Source organism: Euwallacea similis, chromosome 28, assembly GCF_039881205.1.
Source record: "Euwallacea similis isolate ESF13 chromosome 28, ESF131.1, whole genome shotgun sequence".
Lineage (NCBI taxonomy): Eukaryota > Metazoa > Arthropoda > Insecta > Coleoptera > Curculionidae > Euwallacea > Euwallacea similis.
The window spans coordinates 2568362-2590629 of record NC_089636.1 but is presented as its reverse complement, the minus strand read 5'-3'; the positions used below and the strand labels follow the sequence as shown (position 1 = coordinate 2590629).

At 36.5% G+C, this 22268-nt stretch overlaps 3 protein-coding genes and 1 pseudogene across 3 annotated transcripts in view; 2 read left to right on the top strand and 2 right to left on the bottom strand.

Moving 5' to 3' along the window:
* The window catches only part of LOC136417460 (cathepsin L-like proteinase), a 201437-nt gene that overhangs the window by 166667 nt on the left and 12502 nt on the right, over positions 1–22268 (top strand). The window lies entirely within an intron of this gene.
* LOC136417363 (uncharacterized) lies at positions 4814–5538 on the top strand. The gene is made up of 3 exons (XM_066403033.1): positions 4814–4882; positions 4952–5162; positions 5321–5538. The coding sequence occupies exons 1-3, from the start codon at positions 4814–4816 to the stop codon at positions 5536–5538; spliced, it is 498 nt and encodes a 165-aa protein (XP_066259130.1).
* On the bottom strand, positions 6272–7551 carry LOC136417457 (histone-lysine N-methyltransferase SETMAR-like; annotated as a pseudogene).
* Positions 11876–13756, bottom strand: LOC136417458 (cathepsin L-like proteinase). The gene is made up of 4 exons (XM_066403155.1): positions 13703–13756; positions 12952–13034; positions 12545–12877; positions 11876–12486 (listed from the first exon to the last, which is right to left on the bottom strand). The coding sequence occupies exons 2-4, from the start codon at positions 13027–13029 to the stop codon at positions 11935–11937; spliced, it is 963 nt and encodes a 320-aa protein (XP_066259252.1). The 5' UTR covers positions 13030–13034; positions 13703–13756; the 3' UTR covers positions 11876–11934.

Here is a 22268-nt window from a genome sequence, read left to right as displayed (position 1 = left end):
TAATAGTAATTATTTTTTTATTTTTGAATTTAAAAAGTTGATAGGAGAGAGAGAAAAATTAGAGATCTTAGGAGTTATGACTATCAAAACACTTAGAGGTCAAAAAGGGGCAATTTTCGAGAACTCCGAAATGGCTGGTTTTAGGGATAGGGCAATGTTAACAAAAGTTGTAGATTTTTGAATTCTGAACACAATGCCATCGAGAAAACTGAAGCATTCTATTTGAAATAAGCAAGTTATTGAGGTTAGAAGTCATCCAACTTCGGAGACCTATTTCAGTGGTTTTAGAGGATTTTTTTTAAATCAAAATACGTCAAAACTTACCTTCATAAGTCCTCTTTAAGCTTCAGAAAATTGATTCCGACATTCACAGCGATTAGCGCACAATACCGATTTCTGTGGAACCTTGCAGTTGTCAAATTTTTGAAATTTTTACAAATAACTCGGAAACGGTAAATTTTAAAGATGGTATACCTCACATAAACTGACTTTAAAATTTAACGAGAAATCCGAAAATGGCAAAAAAATTGGAGGGTTCAATTAAAAATAACGAAGTTGTATGTCGTCACACTTTTTGGGGTCACTCTGTTCATTAGAAAATAATTTCTGGAAATACGCCTTTATGTGTTGTGTAATTCTGCAAAAGAAAAAAATAGTTAATTTTATTCTTATAGAGGCTAAAGAAGCCTGACGCACTATTGCAGGACCCTGTATATCAGTTTTGTTCTCTGACGAAACAACTTTTACTAATCACGGTCAAATTAACCGCCACAATATGCATTACTGGTCTGTAAACAATCCTAGATGGGTAAGGCAAGTTGAGCATCAGCATTCATGGTCTGTAAACGTGTGGTGTGGAATCATAGGAACAAATTTAATTGGACCATATTTTATTGACTGGATCTTGAATGGAGAAAAATACCAACGATTTTTAAGGTAAAAATTGCCCGTTTTACTTGAAGAGCTGAACTTAGAGTTGCGATGCTCCATGTGGTTTCAGCACGACAGTTGCCCAGTGCATCTTTTAGGGGTGCTCGACAAATTCTTGATCATGATTATCCAGAACGTTGAATTGGACGCAACGGTCCTATTAACTGGCCGGCAAGATCCCAAAATTTGACGTCTCCAGATTTTTTTATGGGGATATTTGAAGAATAAAGTTTATAAACATATTCCAACAACCTCCGAAAATATGAAACAGCAGATTAGGCAAGCTACTTGGAAAATTCGTACTACAAGCTACTAGGAAATGATGTGTTCATGAATCGTTTAAAAAACATACATATTATAGAGTGTATTCAAGTTGGTGGAAGAAATTTTGAACATTTATTGGATTAGAAAATTTCGTGTTGTTGCTCCATGCTTTATTTAATTTTTGATTATTTCTTTGGGTCCATAACACACTAGATAAATTTAGACGAATGTTTTTTTTATTCAAGACGCTTTCTTATCACCGTTAGAAGTCATCTAGGTGAGGAAAAATCGAATTTTTCCAAAAAAATTTTTTGAAAAAATTACTCGGAAAATTTAATTTTGCACGAATTTTAATTTAACTTAATTTTTTCTCAATACTAAAGTGTCTTACGGAACCGTGGAGTGAAAAGGGGTGCTAGGTGGGGCAACTAAAACGGGGTTTTGATGTATTTTTAGGGTAGTTCAGGTTAGTTTTGAAGTATTTTTAGAAGTTTTCCAAAAGGTGACAGCACTTGTATTAAATATTTTTCTTGCGCTGGGACCACGCTAATAAGATAAGATAAGAAAAGGTAAAGTAAGTTAAAGGTTTGGTTTTCATAAACCAAACCTTTAAAAAAATTTCATAAATAAACAACACTTTAGTTCAACCTTTAGTATTTTCTCATTTGTTGTGTTAATTGTATTTAGTTTATTTTCTTGAATTTATATTGGGGTTAAGATGAATATTTCTTCTTTGGGAGATATTTTTTCTCTTTTTCAAAACAGTGATACAATTGCGTTGAGGACACTTCAACAATGGAAACTTATTCGAGATAATTTGAAATGTAAAAATCGACGTTGCCGGCACTATTGCGTGCTTTTTGTGAAAAATGGGGCTGCATTAAATCACAACTTCCTGTGTAAAAAATGTAAATCACAATATAGTGTATTGAAAGGGTCGTTTTTTGAAGAGATTCTTTTACCACTACATAAAGTGATGTATTTACTTTTCTGTTGGTCGTCGCTTACGCCAACAGGGGTTGCTGCACAACTGTTTAATATAAGACTCTCTACAGTTTATCGCATATACAGCCTTTGTAGAAACATTGCTTCGTGGAACCTTTTAAGAGTACCTGACTTGTTTCGATTTGGTGGTGTTGGACATATTCCCCAAATTGATGAATCTGTAGTTTCTAAGAGGAAATACAATGTAGACAGAGTTGTTCCGCAAGTGTGCATGTTAGGAATTGTAGACGTAATTACTAAAAGAGTGATCTTTGTTTACATAAGAAACCGGTCTAAGGAAGAGATTGTAAGCAAAATAAAACAATATGTTAGACCTGGAAGTGAAATCTGGACAGACAAATGGAGAGCTTACGATTGTCTCAATTTACTCGATGGAGTTTCGCCTTACTTACACAAATCTGTAAACCCCTCAAGGAATTTCTTGGATCCTCAAACAGGAGTACATACTAATTTTGTTAAGGGCTATTGTTCTAGAATGAAAGAATTTTGTAGAAAACGGCATGTACTAGCATAACGATTACTGCCACAGCATATCGATCATTTCATATGGTATGACATATATGGAGGTAATGCTAATGATATATTTACTAATCTAATTGAACATATCAGTGAAGAATTTGTATTGTGATCGAAATATATTAGATATGCCATTTTTTGAGATAATGTTGTTTTTATTTCTACTTTAAGATCGAGAAGTGCATTTTAAAGGTTTTTTCGAATTGTATTATTTTTGATTTGGTTAGATATCTTGGTTATACCCCACCCAGCATCCCTTTTCACTCCACGGTCCCGTAAGACACTTTACCTTTCCTTGCCTTTCCAGCATTTTACCTTTCCTTATCTTATCTTATTAGCGTGGCCCCTGCGCAAGAAAAATATTTAATACAAGTGATATCACCTTTTGGAAAACTTCTAAAAATACTTCAAAACTAACCTGAACTAACCTGAACTACCCTAAAAATACATCAAAACCCTGTTTTAACTGCCCCACCCAGCACCCCCTTTCACTCTACGTTCCCGCAAGACAGTTTAGTATTGAGAAAAAGTTTAGTTAAATTAAAATTAGTGTAAAATTAAATTTTCCGAGTAATTTTTTCAAAAAAATGTTTTGAATAAAATTCGATTTTTTCTCACCTAGATAACTTCTAACGGTGATAAAGAAATGTCCTGAATTAAAAAAAACCATTCGTCTGAGTTGACCTAATGTGTTATGGACTCATTTTTTTGAATAAATTACTTAAAAAAGCTTTGAAACCAAAAATTTATCAAACAAATATTTTTCAGTTTTTAATGGTGTATCCATTTTTGTCAAAAAAATATAGCATTTCCTTTAGAAAAAATGTGAATGATCTTGAAAAGACCTTCTAACTAATAGTTTTTTGGGAAAAAAATTGTCAAAAGAAACGCTCCTTTGCCCCAAACAAACTTTATTTGGAAAATTTTTGTATTAAATTTTTGGTTTTCGAAAAAATCGTATGTGAATGATAAATCGAACACACTGTATATCGATTTCCTGATAAACAATCACTCAACCAAACTCCGATTAGACACAGCGGCCGATGTCAGCATTATCTCGAAGTTGCACCGTCGACACCACGGACTCCAGATTCAACCTTCATTTCACAACATTTTTAAACATACTGGTGAAGGAGCTATCGATTTAATTAGCGCTGCAAACTATGTCATTGAGTGGAATGGCTGCCGCGTGTTCGGCAAGTTGCTCATCTCTAGCAACAAGGGCCTCAATGTCTTCAGTCTTGACGTCATCCATCAGCTCGGCATTCTTCAACGTATCGAAGAGCTCATCAAAGCACGTCCTATGGTCAATTTTGTGATGATCGAACCACAAGAAGTCGACGAACAGGCTATCTCTGATCTCATCAACGATTTCCCAAACGTCTTCAAATAAAGACTGAATACCTGTCGCTATATTCAGGCACATCTACAACTCATAGATAATGCAACTCCAGTCTTCCGACTCAAAACAGTGCTACCTGCTCTTAATGCCGAGCTTCAACGCCTACAGGATGCTGGAATCATCCGACCGGTCAATTACTCGCTCTGGGAAGCTCCAGTAATCGTCGTTCGTAAACCAAATGGATCCATCCAATTGTGCGTAGACTACTCTACCGGATTGAACGATCAACTCGCATCGCATCATAATCCTTTACCTAATATAACCGACGTACTTGGTATCCTCAACACAGGAAGCTACTTCACGACGATTGATCTTTCCGAAGCATACCATCAACTACCGCTCGATGACTCTTCACGTACGCTTACAACTGTGTCTACACACCGTAGTCTGTTCGAATACACATGTCTTTGCTTCGGACTTAAGTCAGCACTTGCTTTATTCCAACAAGCCATCGACTCCATGATCTGAAGCCTACCGGGAGTTATGGCTTACATCGACGACATCGTCGGGATCGAAAGCCCGTGGTCTGAACACCAGGAACGTTTGGTCGCATTTCTGAATCGCATCAACGACTAGGGATTTCATGTTCGCCCATAGAAGGTTCAACTTTACCGGACAACAATCAAGTTCCTCGGTAATCTGGTCGACTAAAAGGGTATCTACCCCGACTCTCAACATTCCACAGCCCTCAAGAACATGTCAAACCCAACGGACGTCTCATCACTTTGCTCGTTCCTGGGACTAGTGAACCAGCATGGACGTTTTGTACGCGAGTTACATATCTACAAGGGCCTTCTTGAACAGTTTCTAAAAAAAGAATTTGACTGGAACTAGACCGAAGAGCATCGGGCCGCTATCGACAAGATCAAGGATGTTCTCCTCGGACCACTTGCACTGGCACACTTCAATCCGGATCTACCACTGATCGTTGCAGCAGACGCCTCACAATATGAAGTGAGTTGCGTTCTTCTTCAGCGTTATCTAGATGGCTCAATAAAGGCAATTTATCACTCATCACGAGCCTTCAACAAAGCACAGAAGAAGAGTTGATCACCGCAGTTCATCGCTTCTGTCAATTCTTAGTTGGACGAAAATTCATACTCCAAACGGATCACAAACTATTGCTTGTAATCTTCGAAAACATACATGGTATCCTATCACACACGTCTAATAGACTACAAAGATGAGTACTTCAACTTTTAGGCTATGACTTTAACATCAAATACATTCACATCACCGAGTTTGGTCGCACCGATGCTCTCAGCTGTCTTATCGCCGAATATAAGGTCACCGACGAAGAGCAAGTCATCAGCCAAATTACCGAAGAAGCAGAAGATCATGTTTTCGCGGTGGTCACATTACAAGTAAATGTTTCAAATGGGCAAATTGTCAAAGGAACTACGTCCGATCCTACGCTATAACAAGTGTAACAATTCATCACGTCAATGTGTGTAGCCATCGGTTCGAACTTGATAGAGAAGTGGTACCCTACAACCGCTTTTGACAAGAACTCGCCGTAATCAAGGGTTGCATTTTTCGTGGTGAACGACTAGTCGTACCTTCCAAACTCCGGGCTACTATTCTCAACATGCTCCACGAGGGACATCCAGGAATTGTCCGTATGAAATGTCTAGCCCGTCGCTAAGTGTACTGACCTCAGCTCGACTCACAAATCGAAAATATCCTTAGGAAGTGCAAACAGTGTTCAAATACTAAAATGTCTTCAGCATCACAACCACTTCTTTGGCCAACCCTAAGGAAGCCTTTTGAACGAATTCGCATTGACTTCCTGGAAATTAATCAAGGGGATTACTTTCTCATCATCATCGACTCATATTCCAAATGAATAGATATTCCTATATCAACTACAACAATATTACGAGTTATCGAGGTTCTGGAACACCTTTTTATCATATTCGGGACACCAGACACTATTATCTCGGACAACGGCCCTTAATTCCGCTCATAAGAGTTCAAGGAATTTTGCCATTCAGGTGCCATCTACCACATCAGATATCCGACATACGTCGCTCAATCAAATGGTCAAGCCGATCGCTTTGTAGACACTTCCAAGCGATTCTACAAGAAAAAAATTTCGGAATTCAGTCGTCGTAAGACCATCAACATATTCCTCTTTAAGTATTAGGTCGTGTAGTATGAAATGAGTGGAATTGAATTGAAACTTTAGTCATTTTTTTTTCATATGAAATGTTTTTATTGTCAATCGAAATATGCACCACCATTATCAATACACTTCTGCCATTTAACGGGAAGTTCATTGATTCCCCTGCTGTAAAAGCCTGCAGGCCGGGAGTCGATAAACTCTTGGAAGACAGCTTTGACAGCCTCGTCGGAGTTGAATATTTTCCCTACCAAGAAGTTATCCAAATTTTGAAAGAAGTGGTAATCAGTGGGTGCTAAGTCGGGTGAATATGGTGGATGACGAAGAGTTTCCAATTCCAACTCCTGTAGCTTGGCCAAGGTGACTTGTGCGGTGTGTGGCCGAGCGTTGTCGTGCAACAATAGCGGTGCGCTTCGATTGACTAATCTTGGCTGCTTAACCGTCAGTTGCCTCATTATTTCGGTCAGTTGTCGGCAGTAGACATCAGCCGTAATCGATTCACCAGGTTTCATGAAGCTGTGATGGATGACACCTGCGTTGGACCACCAAACGGACACCATAAGCTTCTTTTGATGAAGATTTTTTTTCGCACAATGTTTTGGTGGTTCATCTTGATCCAACCACTGCGATGAACGTCTGGTATTGTCATATTGGATCCATTTCTCATCACAAGTAACAATCCGATTCAAAAATGGATCGTTATTATACCGGCACAACAAAGAAACACAAGCTTCGAGACGTCGTTCTTTCTGTATGTCGCTCAACTCATGCGGTACCCACTTGTCCAGCTTTTTCACCACATGTCCACCAATTTCAGCCAAATGAGTCAATATTGTTTTTTTTGGTTATACTGAATATTAACGATAATTCGCTTGCACTTTGACGTGGATTCGCTTCCACCACGGCTTTCAGATAATCGTTATCCACTTGAGTTTCAGGTCGTCCACGTGGTTCATTTGTTAGGTCAAAATTGCCAGAACGAAATTTCATGAACCAACGAGATACTGTTTGCTGTGAAGTGACTTCAGTACCAAACACATCATTAATATTGCGAGCCGTCTGAGCTGTTGTGGTTCCACGGTGGAACTCATATTTCATTAACACACGAATTTCACTATTTTGCATGGCTGCACAAAAATTTTTATAAAAATAAAAGTTTTCAATAATTTTTAACACTTTAAACTCTGATCGAAAGAAGAAGAATGTGCCTTTTCCACATAAAAAAAGTAAAGTCCAAATATAGATTTAGAGTGAAGTTATTCGCAGTTGAATGTGGCATTTCGAGAATCTACTCATTTCATACTACACGACCTAATATAGACACAAGTGACACCCTCAACGGAAAGACACCCACCGAACTTTTCCTCGGCTGCCAATTACGAGGACCGTTGAATGCATTTTTTTCGCAAATGAGGGAAGAAGGATACGACAAAAACGCTCGAAATTTTGAATCAAATGACATCGTCTGGATCAAAGATCGACCCAAAGCCTGTAGTCATCAGAAAACGGATTGAAAATTGTCTCTACGACGTATGATGCAACAACCAAGTAATTCGCCGACACATCGATAAACTATATAGGCGTTACACTGGATCAAAAATCGGTAAGGAACCATACAACATTGATGCCGACACCATCTTGTCTTTGCCAATGAAACTTCCAGAAACACATCCAGCAGAGAGTCGGTATTCAATTGACACGGATCCGAGCACCCGTCCAGCGCCTGAATACATAGATCATGACACAGAAAAATTCTACGACTAACTATTTTTTCCACAAGGGAAGATCTTACTTACAAATAATAACCAACGGTCATAAGAAAACTCCTCGGTCATAATTTAGACGTTTAAGCATTCCACGATTGTATTCAGGAATTTGAGTGCCTTAGATCTAAACGCCTGGAATTATGGAGAATTTATCTGCACAGCATTTAACCATTTCCCAATAACTTTATCAACGGGATTAAATTCTTAAATTACATCACCATTTACGACAGTAGATTGATTTCTATTTGCTACATTATTTATTCCTTGCAGTAACGTTTGTCTTAAGGAATAGATAGATTCGTTACCATTTTGCTCATAGGAGGCCTGAGGAGGCGTGAAGCTTCCTTCTGAGTATCTATCTCCTGTCCAAGAAGAATACCGACATATTTCACGACTTCTACTTCTTGAATAACTACCGTTGTCGGCACTAAGGGAACTTGGGGAGTCTCTGCGTCGGTGTTGCCCACTTCGGTGCTAACGATTTATTTTTCTTTTTTTCTTTTTGTGAAAACAGGCGATATCAACGACACTAAATTGGCCGTACGCGCATTAAAGTCACTGGATAAGATAATCCCATTTCTGATGTTGTCAAATGATAATTCCCAGGAGAAGAAAATACTTAACCCCCAGGCTAAATTTATTACAGAGCGAAAAATAAAAATGTTAAAATTAACTATAAAGACAAAATATGGTGTCCTCTTTAACTGTCGGGGCCAGATTACCCTTCGCCCCGGGTTCCATCCTTCTCGTTAACACTCGACACCGCCCCACAACTTCCAATCTAAGTGGGTTCATCTGTTTATTTTAATTTTTGTTTTGCTGGAACCTCACATGTTGATAACGGTAGAAAGGCAAACTAACGAATTCACTACTATTCGACCACTTCTCTGCCCTTCTATTTCTTAACAGCCTGTTCCTCGTTTCTTTTGTCTTAACACATAGAGCGCCGGCGACCTAAGAGATATTTAAAGCCTGAGCGCCGGTATCGGCTATTTAAAGCCCAAACGCCGTTTCTGATCAATGAGTAACCAAAAAAAAATGTTATTGCATATTCGTCATATATAATTTAACGAAAATGAAAAATAGAAACAAAATTAAAATTTTTAGTTTATAGTTATAGGAAAAAAGACAATTTTTTAATTCATGGTGAATTATTATATAATTATAACATATACAGAAAACAAAAATATCAATATTTAAGGCAAGTATGGTATTTCTCGAAACATTGTCCAAGATATATGGGCACTAAGCATTCAGCACACATGAAGCCACTCTCGGTTCTTTTTTACTAGCAGAGCAAACTTTACACGGACGTCGTACTTATCTGTTTGTTTTCCCTAATCCAACAATTCTGGTTTCTCTATGTTTCTTCATATCACTTGAAAGTCTCTGGGAGTGATCAAATTTTGGTGTTTGACATTTTGACTTTTTCTTCCCCTCGCTCGTCTTTATTTTACTGGTAATAGATGTTGGATTCATTTACCATCAATTGAAACAAATAATCGCCAATAAACAATTCGATGACTTCTTTTATGCTTTTCTTATCAATAGGAAAAATCTTTGGACCGGGTTCAGCAGTAAAATCTAGTATATTAGGAATTTTATCAACACTCTGACCATAATTCATTGTAACTATGCGATTCTGCGAACATTTCACAATCACTAAAATCATCGGAACCACTTGAATACTGTAGTGGAACAGCTCTTGATGTTTTTCTTGAACCCACGTCACTATCACTGTCCTCGATTTCTATGTCAGAATCTTCTAAATGTATCGAATAATCTACTAGAGGGTCAGCAATATACTCATTAATAATTTCATTCATATTATATGTGTAAAAAGGTACAGAATAATAAGACTTGTTATATTGTTCAACCAAAAGCGTAAGCGTACGAAAGATATACTGTCTGAAGAACACACTGATCGAGGCTGATTCTTGATTGGATTGTTTCTGAACCATCGTATAATGTTTTGTTTTTAGAATATAACAAATGAAGATCGACATAACAATGACAAATGAATGCAAATCAATGTGTAAGACACCCATACCGAAAAATCCGTATTATCGCGAGGACGATGTTTAAGCGATAGGCTCAGAATCCCGCGTTTTCACGGGGCCGGAGCTCAATGTGTTAACTGCCCCAGTTCTGGTGATCCTTCAAACCCAAGAGAGAAATACCTGCTATTTCTTGTTTCCCATAAACAAATCCCACACGTGGCCACTTAATTACGTCGGTAATAGTGACTTCATTCGATAGTGCTTTGTCTTCAAGATAGCTCTGTCAGCCTGCCCCTCATCTTATTGTCACTTCTAGTGTTACATTCCTAAACTTAAGGACATATAGTTCTTCGACGTATACATACATACCTACGGGAACGGATACGGGAGTCATTCAGTGAGCAGTTATCCCAGACATATTTTGTAAACACTCTTTCTTAAGAATAAACAGTATTTTGTGATCTTTTTCTATTGCAATCCCCTTATCCCATATAACAGTTTCTATGCTCTGTTTACGTGAGAAGCTTCGAAGGTTTCAAAATAGGCATCAACCTCGAACTCCCCTTCTTCATTGTTGGCTTTCCACCGAGCCACTTTTTCATATTTGGAAATAGAAAATAATCTGAGGGGGCTAAATCTGTCGAATAGGGTGGGAGAGGAAAAAGTTCGAAACTAACTTGATTAATTTTGACCATCGCGATGATGGAAGTATGGACTAGTCCGTTGTCTTGATGAAACAAAACTTTCTTTTTCGCCAAATGCGATCTCTTTTTCTTAATTTTATTTGCTCAAACGCTGCAATAAATTTTTATAATATTCTTCATTTATTGTTTTTCCTTTAATCAATAATAATTATCTCATGTGCATCGCAAAAAACTGACGCCATCACCTTTCCTGCAGTTGGAACGGTTTTCCCCTTCTTTGGATTCAATTCTCTTCTTTGAGTCCATTGTTTTAACTGCTTTTTCGTCTCAGATGTGAAATGATTGAACCATGTTTTATCCATGGTTATGAATCGACACAAAAATTAGGCTTTATTTCTGCAAAACTTTGCCAAACCCTCCCTTTTTATACAATTGTGAGTAAACTCGGCACCCATCTTGCACATAGCTTTCTCATACCCAAATGTTCTATCAAAATGAGACGTGCAGTACTTTTCGAAATGCCTATCATGTCGGTTAACTCGCGCAATTTCAGCTGACGGTCCTCCAGAACAGTTTTGTGGATTTTCACCATAATATCTAGAGTGGTCACCTCATTGGATCGACCACTGCGGAAATCATCTTGCCGGTTCCTACGACCGCGTTTAAACTCTGCCACTCAATATTTTACAGTTTTACACGAAGGACCAGATTCCCCCAGATTAGAATCTAAGTCCGCTTTGACGTTGAAAGGGCTAAGACTTTTTAAAAGGAAGTATTCAATCACGTATCGATGACCAATTATTTTCATCTTCACAAAATCTGTAAGTGTTCAATAAAAACGGCTTCAAACCAAATACAAATCAACGTAGCACCCTCAAACTTTAGACACAACCTTTTTAAAATTATATTTGTGTAATATAGGCAAATTTTTAACAAAAAAAACGCCATCTATTTGTCAGGTCGAATACCTCTGAGATTATTCTCGTAAAACATTCTATATGTATAGATGTATAGATGTATATGGATAGAGAATGTTTTACGAGAATAATCCTAGAAGTATTCAACCTGATAAATAGATGGTGTTTTTTTTGTTAAAAATGTTTATGCAAAATTACTTATATATAAGTAGCTTTGCAATAGCTTTGCTGCAATCCCAGGCAGAAGGAAACGACTCTTAAAAAGAGGTTTATGCATATTTGAAGCAAAGTTAAAATAAAAGACAGAAGTAACTTTTATCGTAATGTATTTACAAAGCAAAACAGAATTCCCATAGCTGTAAGGTCATTTACAAGTTGGGGTAGCATGCTTGAGAAGCAATGGCGCACAAGTTGTGGCCCCTAGCCATTCTGATGTAACCAGCCTCTCCCCAGCCCTCACCCCAGGAGTTCTTAATGATCCAGTAGTCATGTCCGTTCTCGCTATTGTAACCAACAGCCAGGACTCCGTGGTTGATTGGGGTTGAGCAGCTTGAGCTATCGTAAATTCCACCTCCATAGTTTTGGAAGTCTTGTGCGTTGACGGCTACGGAAACAGGGCTGACATTACCAACAGCATCCCTCAAACCATTTTCGTCGTTGTTGCCGATTTCAGTGTAACCCTTGATTTGGAAGACGTTTCCGTTTTGCCTGCAGGATGCCTGCTTCGCTTCGTAAGGGTAATCTGATTCATAAACGATTCCATGGTCCCTGACGTAGTCCAAAGCACTTTGAACAACACCTCCGTTGCATCCAGCACCGTTATAACCAGCACTTTCAGTGACACAATCCACGAGTTCTTGTTCACTGAAGGACACCTGCTGCAGGCGAGACTTGGCGAAAGCTCCTTCCAAAGTACCAGTCTAAAAGAGAGAACATTCTTGAAGGAACGTTTTAGTATAATTTTAGATGAAAACTTACAGCACTGAAAGTCCAGCAGGAACCGCAGGAACCTTGGTTCTTAACTCCGGTGACGTAGTTGTAATCCCTCCAGTCGGTGTGGTCGGGGGTTGAAACGGATGTCTGGTGGACGCTCTTTCCAGTTTGGTTGTAGACAGGCATCTTAGATGACAAATACTGTTGTTTGAATTCCTCAGCAGTGAGGTCAGTGAAATCGTTGACGGCCATGTACCAGGTGACTAAGCCTTGGTCGTATTTAGCATTGTGCTCTTGGATTTTTTGCAAGTTGCCCTTGAAAGCTTCATAGCGCACCTGGTGTTCAGCGTCAGAGGCGTAAACCTTCCCGAATTTTGCCTAGAAATAACGCAGTATTAAAATTTTTTCAAAGATAATATTGCAGACAAATTCATAGTTTGTGCTCAAATCACCTTGTAGTTAGCCCATTCTTCTTGGTTGGCACTGGCGATCAACACCAGGCAGGAGAAAAGGAAGATTTTGACGAACATGTTTTCTGAAACAATGATTGTCCAATAATAAAGGCAAATTCCCAAAGGGTAAAATCAATTTCAAATGAGAGTATGAAGTTTTCTACGCTGAGTGATGACAGGACTTGGTACATATTCAAATTCTCAAAATCTCTTAAGAATATCTAATTGATTTTTTATTTGCTAAATTTGGAAAACATCACATGATGGGCCCAATCAATCTAAAGGTAGTTCAAATTAAAGAGGCCATCCCTTTGAACACTCGGAAAATACTATTTGAATTAATATGGTATTAAAATGTTTTGTTAATTAAAATATATTATCCACCAAGATCTTAAAATGCACAATTTTAACCCAAATTTCAGAATTAAATCACGGGAGATGCAGCTCCAAGGGATCCGAAACATATGGGTGTTGAGCATTTCACAACCACGGTGCATATCTAATTTCCCCCCTTACTAAATTAAATAAAATCACAGTTAATTTGCCTAAACTAAAAATAAATTGAATCACACACAAAAATATAACGCGTCTTAATTCATAACAGGCTGTTTTGGAAACAAAACGAGAAAATGTACTTCGCAATCATTCAACACATCCAATAATGATAACTTTCAACTGTAGTAATGAAAAAACGAACATAATATATTCCCAATATTTTCTAAATTGTATATTTTTTTCCCTCTCAACTTACTCAATTGTTGCTGTGTCTGCGCCACAACGACTGATAATTGTAATTGAAATTTCTATATTTATAGTATTAAGTTACATCTTATCAAAATCTTCATTCCTTCTAAAAAATTTTATCTCAAGTGATTTTAATTAGCTTTTCAATATTATGATTGTTTTCATTTAAACCTTTGATTGTTCTTGGAACAGGAAGTGTCATGTCATACCAATTTAAGAGAAATGGCCAAAACAAAATTTCTTAGGGCCCCTAAACGAGCTGTAGGGGATGACAGGGGGTAGGCATTAGAATAACTCTACAGGAGTTAAGATTATTGCCACCCCATGTAGTTGATCCAAATATTAAAAAAACTAATCTAATGACATTAATTTAACAGTTAATGAACTAAATACCAATATACCAAGTCTTTTATGGTAGATTGTTTCACCAAATTAACTGTAGGAGATGATTAGAGTTAGATATGGAATAGTGTTACAGGGGACAAAATTATTGATACCCACATATGGACCTCCATAAATTACAAATTTTTCTAATATCACATCGATTTCAAAGAAATTTCCGAAAAAAACTGTCTCCAAGTGAATCCAACTTTGGGCTATCAATTAACCTTTGACAGTCATCACTTGCACTTTATTTAGTGCCTCTGATGATTTAAGCAATTGTTATTTTACATAAATTTACTAATTTTTTACGTATCCTGGAGAAGGAAACAATTAGGGCTTATTCCAATATGGATTCCCAAGTCTTCAGTGCAGCAAATTTGACGATACGATTACAATAAAGCCTTGAAGCTCTAACTTTAACATAGGAAGTTCTACGATAAAGTTAAAGTTTCAAAACTTGAGGATTTACTAAAAATGTGTATCATTTTAACGAGTATCGGATGCTTGTAGGCAATCCTGGAAGCAATTCATAGACTTTCCACCAACAGTGTAAGCAAAAAGGAAAGCATCAGGAGCAAACATCGGAAAAAACAAATATCTCAAGGGGAATCGAGGTAAATATTAACTAAATACAGTGAAAATCCAAATAAAGTTCATGAATTTATTTATAGGCATATTTATGCCATTTATGCAGTAAGTTAATTTGGGAAGGAGAAAATTCGTTAAATTTCACAAAATTGAAGGTTTATGGCTTTGTACGTTGGTGAGAAATCGTCTTTGTTCTTTAATGCACACTTTTGCAGTTTAAATTTTAATAAATCTGTTGTAGTAGTGAAATTACCGTAAAAATATTTTTAGAATAATTAAAATACCATGTTAGTAATGAACTCACGTCAATAACCGTGACTAAGATTCATTGTTACATCCTTTTAAATGACTTGAAAATTGACTCCTATATGAAGGTTACTGCATGTTTTATGCAAAGTTCCAATAAAAACAAAACTGATTTTTACTGTAATATACAGATTGTTTGGTAAATAGTGCAGGATACTGAATAGGGTGTTAGAAAAGATTATTTTGAATTGATTTAACCAAACATACGTATATGTATATCAAATGTTACGGTTTGCCTGATAATTAAATTTTTAATATTTTTTAATTTGACCGCGCTTTTCTATAATTATTGAAGCGCCCAAGAACAATAAGTCATTTTATCACAAAAAAGTACTAAACTTTTTTATTATGTATGAATGGATTGTTTAAATTATTTAAGCCATAAAATCTGAAACAGCTTTTTTAGTTACTTAGAACTTCATAAATATGATTTTTCTAATTCGTAATACAGCAAAGAGTCAAATTCAAACGTGGATTTTATTTGAACGCTTAGTTGTATATTTTTCAAATTTCTTAAAAACTTCCTTAGGCAATGGTATTTTAGTTCTTATGGAAAGTTTCTTAAGGGACATTTTAAAAATTAGAGCAGTTAATCTTAATACTTTTAGATATCCACCAAACGCATTCTTCAAAACTTAGGCTAGCCATTTACCAGGTCTACCGGTATGAAATGAGCGCTATTTTGTGAAAATAAAACACCAATTTTAACAAGGAAAGAAAAATAAAATTTATTCAAAATATTGACCATTGTTTTCTACACATTTTGGCCACCTTTCTGGCAATTTATGGATATCACACTAATAGAAATGTGCCTCTTTGGCATCAAACCAATTAGACACCCAATTTTCTACTTCTTCGTAGGAATCGAAGTGCTGCTCAGCCAATGCGTGTCCCATCGATGAAAAGAAATGGTAGTCCGAAGGAGCCAAGTCTGGTGAATACGGCGGATGAGGTAGCAACTCCCAGCCAAGTGTTTTGATGGTATCCTGAACCGATGTTGCTTTGTGTGGAGGTGCGTTGTCATGGAGCAAAATTACCTTCCCGTGTCTTCTGGGCCAATCTGATCGTTTTTCGATCAACGCATTGTTTAAATTAATCAATTGTTGTCGGTAGCGAACAGTATTAACGGTTTCACCAGGTTTTAAAAGCTCGTGGTGCACCACACCTTTCTGATCCCACCAAACACACAGCATTGCCTTCTTGCCGAATCAATCAGGTTTTGCAGTAGATGTTGATGATTGTCCCGGATCAACTCACGATTTTTTCCGTTTAGGATTTTGAAAATAAATCCATTTTTCATCTCCAGTAACAATTCGATGCAAAACTGATTTTCTTTCGTCCCTTTGAAGCAAAATTTCACTGGTGTTTTTTCGGTTTTCCATCTGTCTTTCATTCAATTCATGCGGCACCCATTTTCCACATTTTTGGATCTTTCCCATAGCTTTTAAACGATCAGAAATTGTTTGTTGTGCAACATTTAACATTTCTGCCATTTGCTTTTGGCTTAAAGTGTCATCTTCATCCAATATTGATTGCAGTTCGGCGTCTTCAAACTTTTTTGGTGGTCTGCCACGTTCTATATTTTGCATATCAAAATAGTTATTTCTGAATCGTTGAAACCATCTTTTGCATGTTGCTTCTGATAAAGCATAATCACCATATGCCTCGACAAGCATTCGATGCGACTCTGCAGCACTTTTCTTCAAATGAAAGCAAAAAATTAATGCTTTCCGCAAATCATCATCTTGTGGTACAAAATACGACATTTTTGGCACAATGAAATAATATAGTGTTATTTGTTCAAGGACTTAATTTGTACTAAATATGTTTGTCAGTTTGTATACCAACCAAGCAAACAAAAAAAAGGTTTGTTTACAACAAATGCCCTGTTGGAATTTCCCAACGTAAAACGGTTGAAAACCGTTGGGCCTCAATCGTTGTTGCGCCCCAATAAATAGACATCCTCGAGCCACCGTTACGTGCCGAATTAAGATGGGAGCTATGCGTTCCGTCCATCTGGTTCTTTGCGGCTCGGGGTTTATATCCCAGAACTGAAACCACACCGACCTCCAATAAACCATCAGGAATTCCCCGGCGTAAATATTGCACGATGCGGCACCCAAATTAGAGGGTGGCGGCATTGATATAATTCAGAATAGGTTAAAAAAGTAGCATCTCTCCCACCAGTTCTTGCAGCCCTAAGAAGTGGGGAAGTTGGCAGACTCCTCCAGGGCGAGATCAGTAGTACGAAAAAAGACCTCTAAGAGTGCAATTGGACTCCCGATTGAGAAAAGTATCTCAATCTCTCAATCTCTCTATCTCTCTCTCTCGCTACTTAGTAGTTACTCTCATAACTCAGGGTCTATTGGTCGCTGTTCAATTACTTCAAACTCTATACGCGTACACTAAAGCAAAACAGCCCTAGCAATTTCGCGTATTCTCAACCTAGTCCTCAGATCTCACGTACACGGTGCTTTCGACTGTATCCGCGATTGTGAATTTATACAAGATAGTAGTGTATTAAATGATTAATTGTGCAACAGTGTTTTTTGTGAACTGGAAAACCCATAAAACCAACTTCCTCTAAATGACGGTAGACCGTCTGGTCCTTCGAAAAACCCAACCAGCATAAGTGGTTTACTCCGTGGGTATCTATTGAGGTAGTCACTACTGTTAGGCAGACTCTAAGAGGCCTTGGCCTAAACATGCTCTATATCGAGATATTTATATCCTGACGCTCATTTCATACCGATATACCGGTAATATTTTAAGATAGTTTTCCAGATATTCGAGATTTTTGGTTTTTTATCATTTTTAATACGGTCTACATATTCGTATTAAATAATATTTAATACTATAAAATAATATTTTATATTCCAATTTATAGAAAGAAAGTACAGGTGAACCTGTCTATTATGAACTCACTTATAATGGACACTCGAATATAATTGATAACTTTTGAATCCCCGGTTCTAAGTTCATTTTAACCAATGTAATTTATTTCAGATATAGTAGATTCGGTTATAATGGACCTAAAATACACTGCGTTAAAAAAAATGAACCACCCTAAAGAAGTAGAAGCAAAACTTTTAAATTACGTCTATACAGGGTGTTTAAAAAAGATGCGGCAATATTTCAGAAGATGATTGCCCAGGTCATTTTATAAAAAAAAGTTCCTAGGAACATAGATCCGCAAACGCTTCGTTACTAATCTACAGGGCGTTGATCTTTCAGTAAAAAAACCGTAAAAATTAGATTTTTCCAAAACCACTTAAGATATTATAAAGAAATTTTAACGGTGTCAATAACTGTAGGAAATGCATACTTTGCAATACGAAACGATGTTTTGGTCTTATCAGTGGTGCGCGTATTGGCACGTTATACGCTATTTTTAAAGAAAAAATAGGACGCCGTTGGTTTCTGTAAAAATGAAAAATATTTTTGAATTCCTTGTTAAATTGTGAAGAAAAAGCTCTCGTAACATTTTATCGTACGATACTCCGTTTTTGAGTAAAAAAAAACTATTTTAGTACATGTTCATCATAGAATTTCTTTTTTTAATCAAGAATTTTATTCAAGGGCAAAAACAAATATTATAACCAAAGGATAAAAACAAATTTAGAATTTTAAGTATTTTCATTTTCTTACCAAAAATTACAAAAAGTGTTCAAAGTGACCATTTCCAGCTCGGATACAAAAATCTAATCTTCTCCCCTTTGCCTGGCCCTTGCCTGCTCTCTCAAAAACACCAGAATTAGTTCCAATTGAGTTGCACCCAGCAATAATACGATTTCTTAAATCCTCTACATTTTAACCCTTGATCTAAAAAAAAAAAAAAATTCCATAATAAATGAACATGCACTAAAATGTGTTTTTTTTACACAAAAACGGGGCGTCATACGATAGAATGTCAAGACAACTTTTTTCTTCACAATTGAACAAGGAATTTAAAAATATTTTTCATTTTTAGAGAAACCAGAGGCGTCCTATTTTTTTTTAAATAGCCTATGACATGCAAATCCACGCGCCACTGATAAAACTAAAAAATCTTTTTGTATTGGAAAGTATGTGTCTCCCACAGCTATTGACATGCCTAAAATTTCATTATATCTCAAGCGGTTTTGGAAAAATCTAATTTTTATTATTTTTTTAATGAAAAATCAACACTGTAGATCGGTAACGAAGCATTTGCAGACCTATGTATATAGGAACTTTTTTTTATAAAATGACCTGGGTAATCACCCCCTTAAATATTGCCGCATCTTTTTTTAAACACCCTGTATATTCAGTGCATAAAAAGAAACAATTGATTAAATTTTGAAGACAATCCTCGACTTGAAAGTTGTTTATTATCACTTGGAGATGTTTTTTTATTTTACTTTATTTAAGTTTTTTGTTTTTTAATTTCTTTTTACTTATTGTAAATATCAATACCTTGAAAGATGTCACGAGTGAGACATAGTGCAAATTTTCATCAAATAATACCTTTTGAAAGGGAACGAATTATAAGAATGCATGAAGCTGGCTAAACATTGTGTGAAATTGGCCAATGTGTAGGTCGACAACACAGCACTGTAATACGAATTTGGAGAGACTAGCAAGAAGAAAACCTGAAAGCTCGTCGTAAAGTTAGTAGACGTACCAGAGTGACACGAGAGCATGAAGATCGTCTCTTAAAGCGAAGTGCAATTCAAGACCCGACAGAACCAATACAAGCTGTTACAATAAATTGGATAAGAGCAATTGGTCATAGAATATGGGTACGATCTATCGCAGAATACGTTTGTTTGGTTTACGCTCTTATTGTCCTTATTTTCGTCTTCCTGTGACAATACAACATAAAGCTACCAAATTGCAGTAAAATCAGAATAGACAACACTGGAACCACGAATGGGAAAAATTATTTTTAGTGACGAACCTAGGTTTTGCTTATGGCATTCTGACGGGCGTTTGCAAATTAAACAATCTAGAGGCCAAAAACAAAATTTGGGGTTCGTTCAGCGTCACAATACAGGTTTGACTCCTGGAGTAATGATGTGGAAAGCAATATGGTGCGGAGACAAGTCCTTGTTGGTATTTATTCCAGACATATTAAACGCGCATTAAACGCACATTAAACGCACATTAAACGCGCATTAAACGCGCACCGCTACATCGACTCAGTTTTGAAGCCTACTGTTCTGTTGATACAGAATCTTTCAAGAGCAGTCTTCCAACAAGATAATGCGGGGCCTCATACTACCAACGTAACTTCTGACTTTCAAACAAAAAGCAACATGAGTCGTCTACCTTGGCCGCCAAAATCACCAGACTTGAGCCCCATAGAACATGTTTAGAACATGATGGACAGGAGACTACGTCATTCACCTCATCCTCCCAACACTTTAGAGGAATTGCATCAAAAACTCCAGGTAGCCTGGAATAAACTGCCTCAACATGCAATCAATCATTTAATTTCCAGCATGCCTAGAAGAGTTGTTAAATGCATAAAACTACGCGGAGAAGGAACGCATTATTATTAGTTTTCCTTTCAGGAAATATTGTTCATTTGTTTTGCAAATGTAATTAATTGCTTTTTATGCAGTGAATATATACAGGGTATTTCAAATTCGACCCTCACCATTGGGATCTCGGAAACTAGAGGAGATACGAAAAAGTTTAAATGGGGACAAAGTTGCGCAATCTAGTGCTTGATCGAATACCGTTTTCAAAATTTTAATTTTCCGAGTACTTCCGGAGATATCCGAGAAAAACTAAAAATTGGAGAATCCATTTTTATTTTTTTTTTAGCGTTATTTGACAAGAAAGGTTAAATCTGTAAGCACATTTTCATTGTCACTTTTTCTCAGCTACACAATGACATATTCAAATTTGCGATCTGACGTTTCGTCTTTCGGCTACCATCATCAACTTTATTTTTTCTTATGGGCGCCATATTGGATTTTTCGACAAAAAAATAGTGCGTTTCATTCTGATTTCATTGATATAGAACTTCTTATAATTTACTTTTTTAAAAGCCGAAATATTTAAATAAAAAGAAATATTACATAGTTGGCCTTGACTCCATCGAAAGACTTTCTTTTGTTCGCGTTATATGACAGAACTTCTCAAACGAATTTAGAGCGTGTGCAGATTTCCAATGAAAATGAGTTTCCGAAGTGAAGAAAAACGAGATATGTTAAGACTTTATTACAAATTTGATAGGAACAGTACGAAAACAGCTCAAATGTATTTTGAGTTATATCCGGAAAGACGACAGCCGCATAGAACATTATTTAAAACTTTGGATGAACATTTAGCTGAGTTTGGTGCTTTTGAAAAACCTAAGATGAAGTATGGAAGCAGAATGAAAGAAGATACTAGAAATAACCTACTGGCAGAGACAAAACTAAATTATTATTAAATGTTACAACAAGTGCTCAAATTGACGACTTTTTTGTGGGGCACTTTGAAAAATAGAATATATGAGAATCGAGATTATAACACAATAGAAGAACTTAGAGAAAACATCATTACACAATGTAGAGTAATCAGAAGGAGAAATATTATTAGGGCTGTCACTAATTTGAATAGACGTGTTCGTTTATGTATGCAGTAGGAAGGTCGTCAATCTGAACACTTGTTGTATCATTTAATAATAATTTAATTTTGTCTCTGCCAGTAGATTATTTCTAGTATCTTCTTTCATTCTGCTTCCATACTTCATCTTAGGTTTTTCAAAAGCACCAAACTCAGCTAAATGTTCGTCCAAAGTTTTAAATAATGTTCTATGCGGCTGTTGTCTTTCCGGATATAACTCAAAATACATTTGAGCTGTTTTCGTACTGTTCCTATCAAATTTGTAATAAAGTCTTAACATATCTCGTTTTTCTTCACTTCGGAAACTCATTTTCATTGGAAATCTGCACACGCTCTAAATTCGTTTGAGAAGTTCTGTCATATAACGCGAACAAAAGAAAGTCTTTCGATGGAGTCAAGGCCAACTATGTAATATTTCTTTTCATTTAAATATTTCGGCTTTTAAAAAAGTAAATTATAAGAAGTTCTATATCAATGAATTCAGAATGAAACGCACTATTTTTTTGTCGAAAAATCCAATATGGCGCCCATAAGAAAAAATAAAGTTGATGATGGTAGCCGAAAGACGAAACGTCGGATCGCAAATTTGAATATGTCATTGTGTAGCTGAGAAAAAGTGACAATGAAAATGTGCTTACGGATTTAACCTTTCTTGTCAAATAACGCTAAAAAAAAATAAAAATGGATTCTCCAATTTTTAGTTTTTCTCGGATATC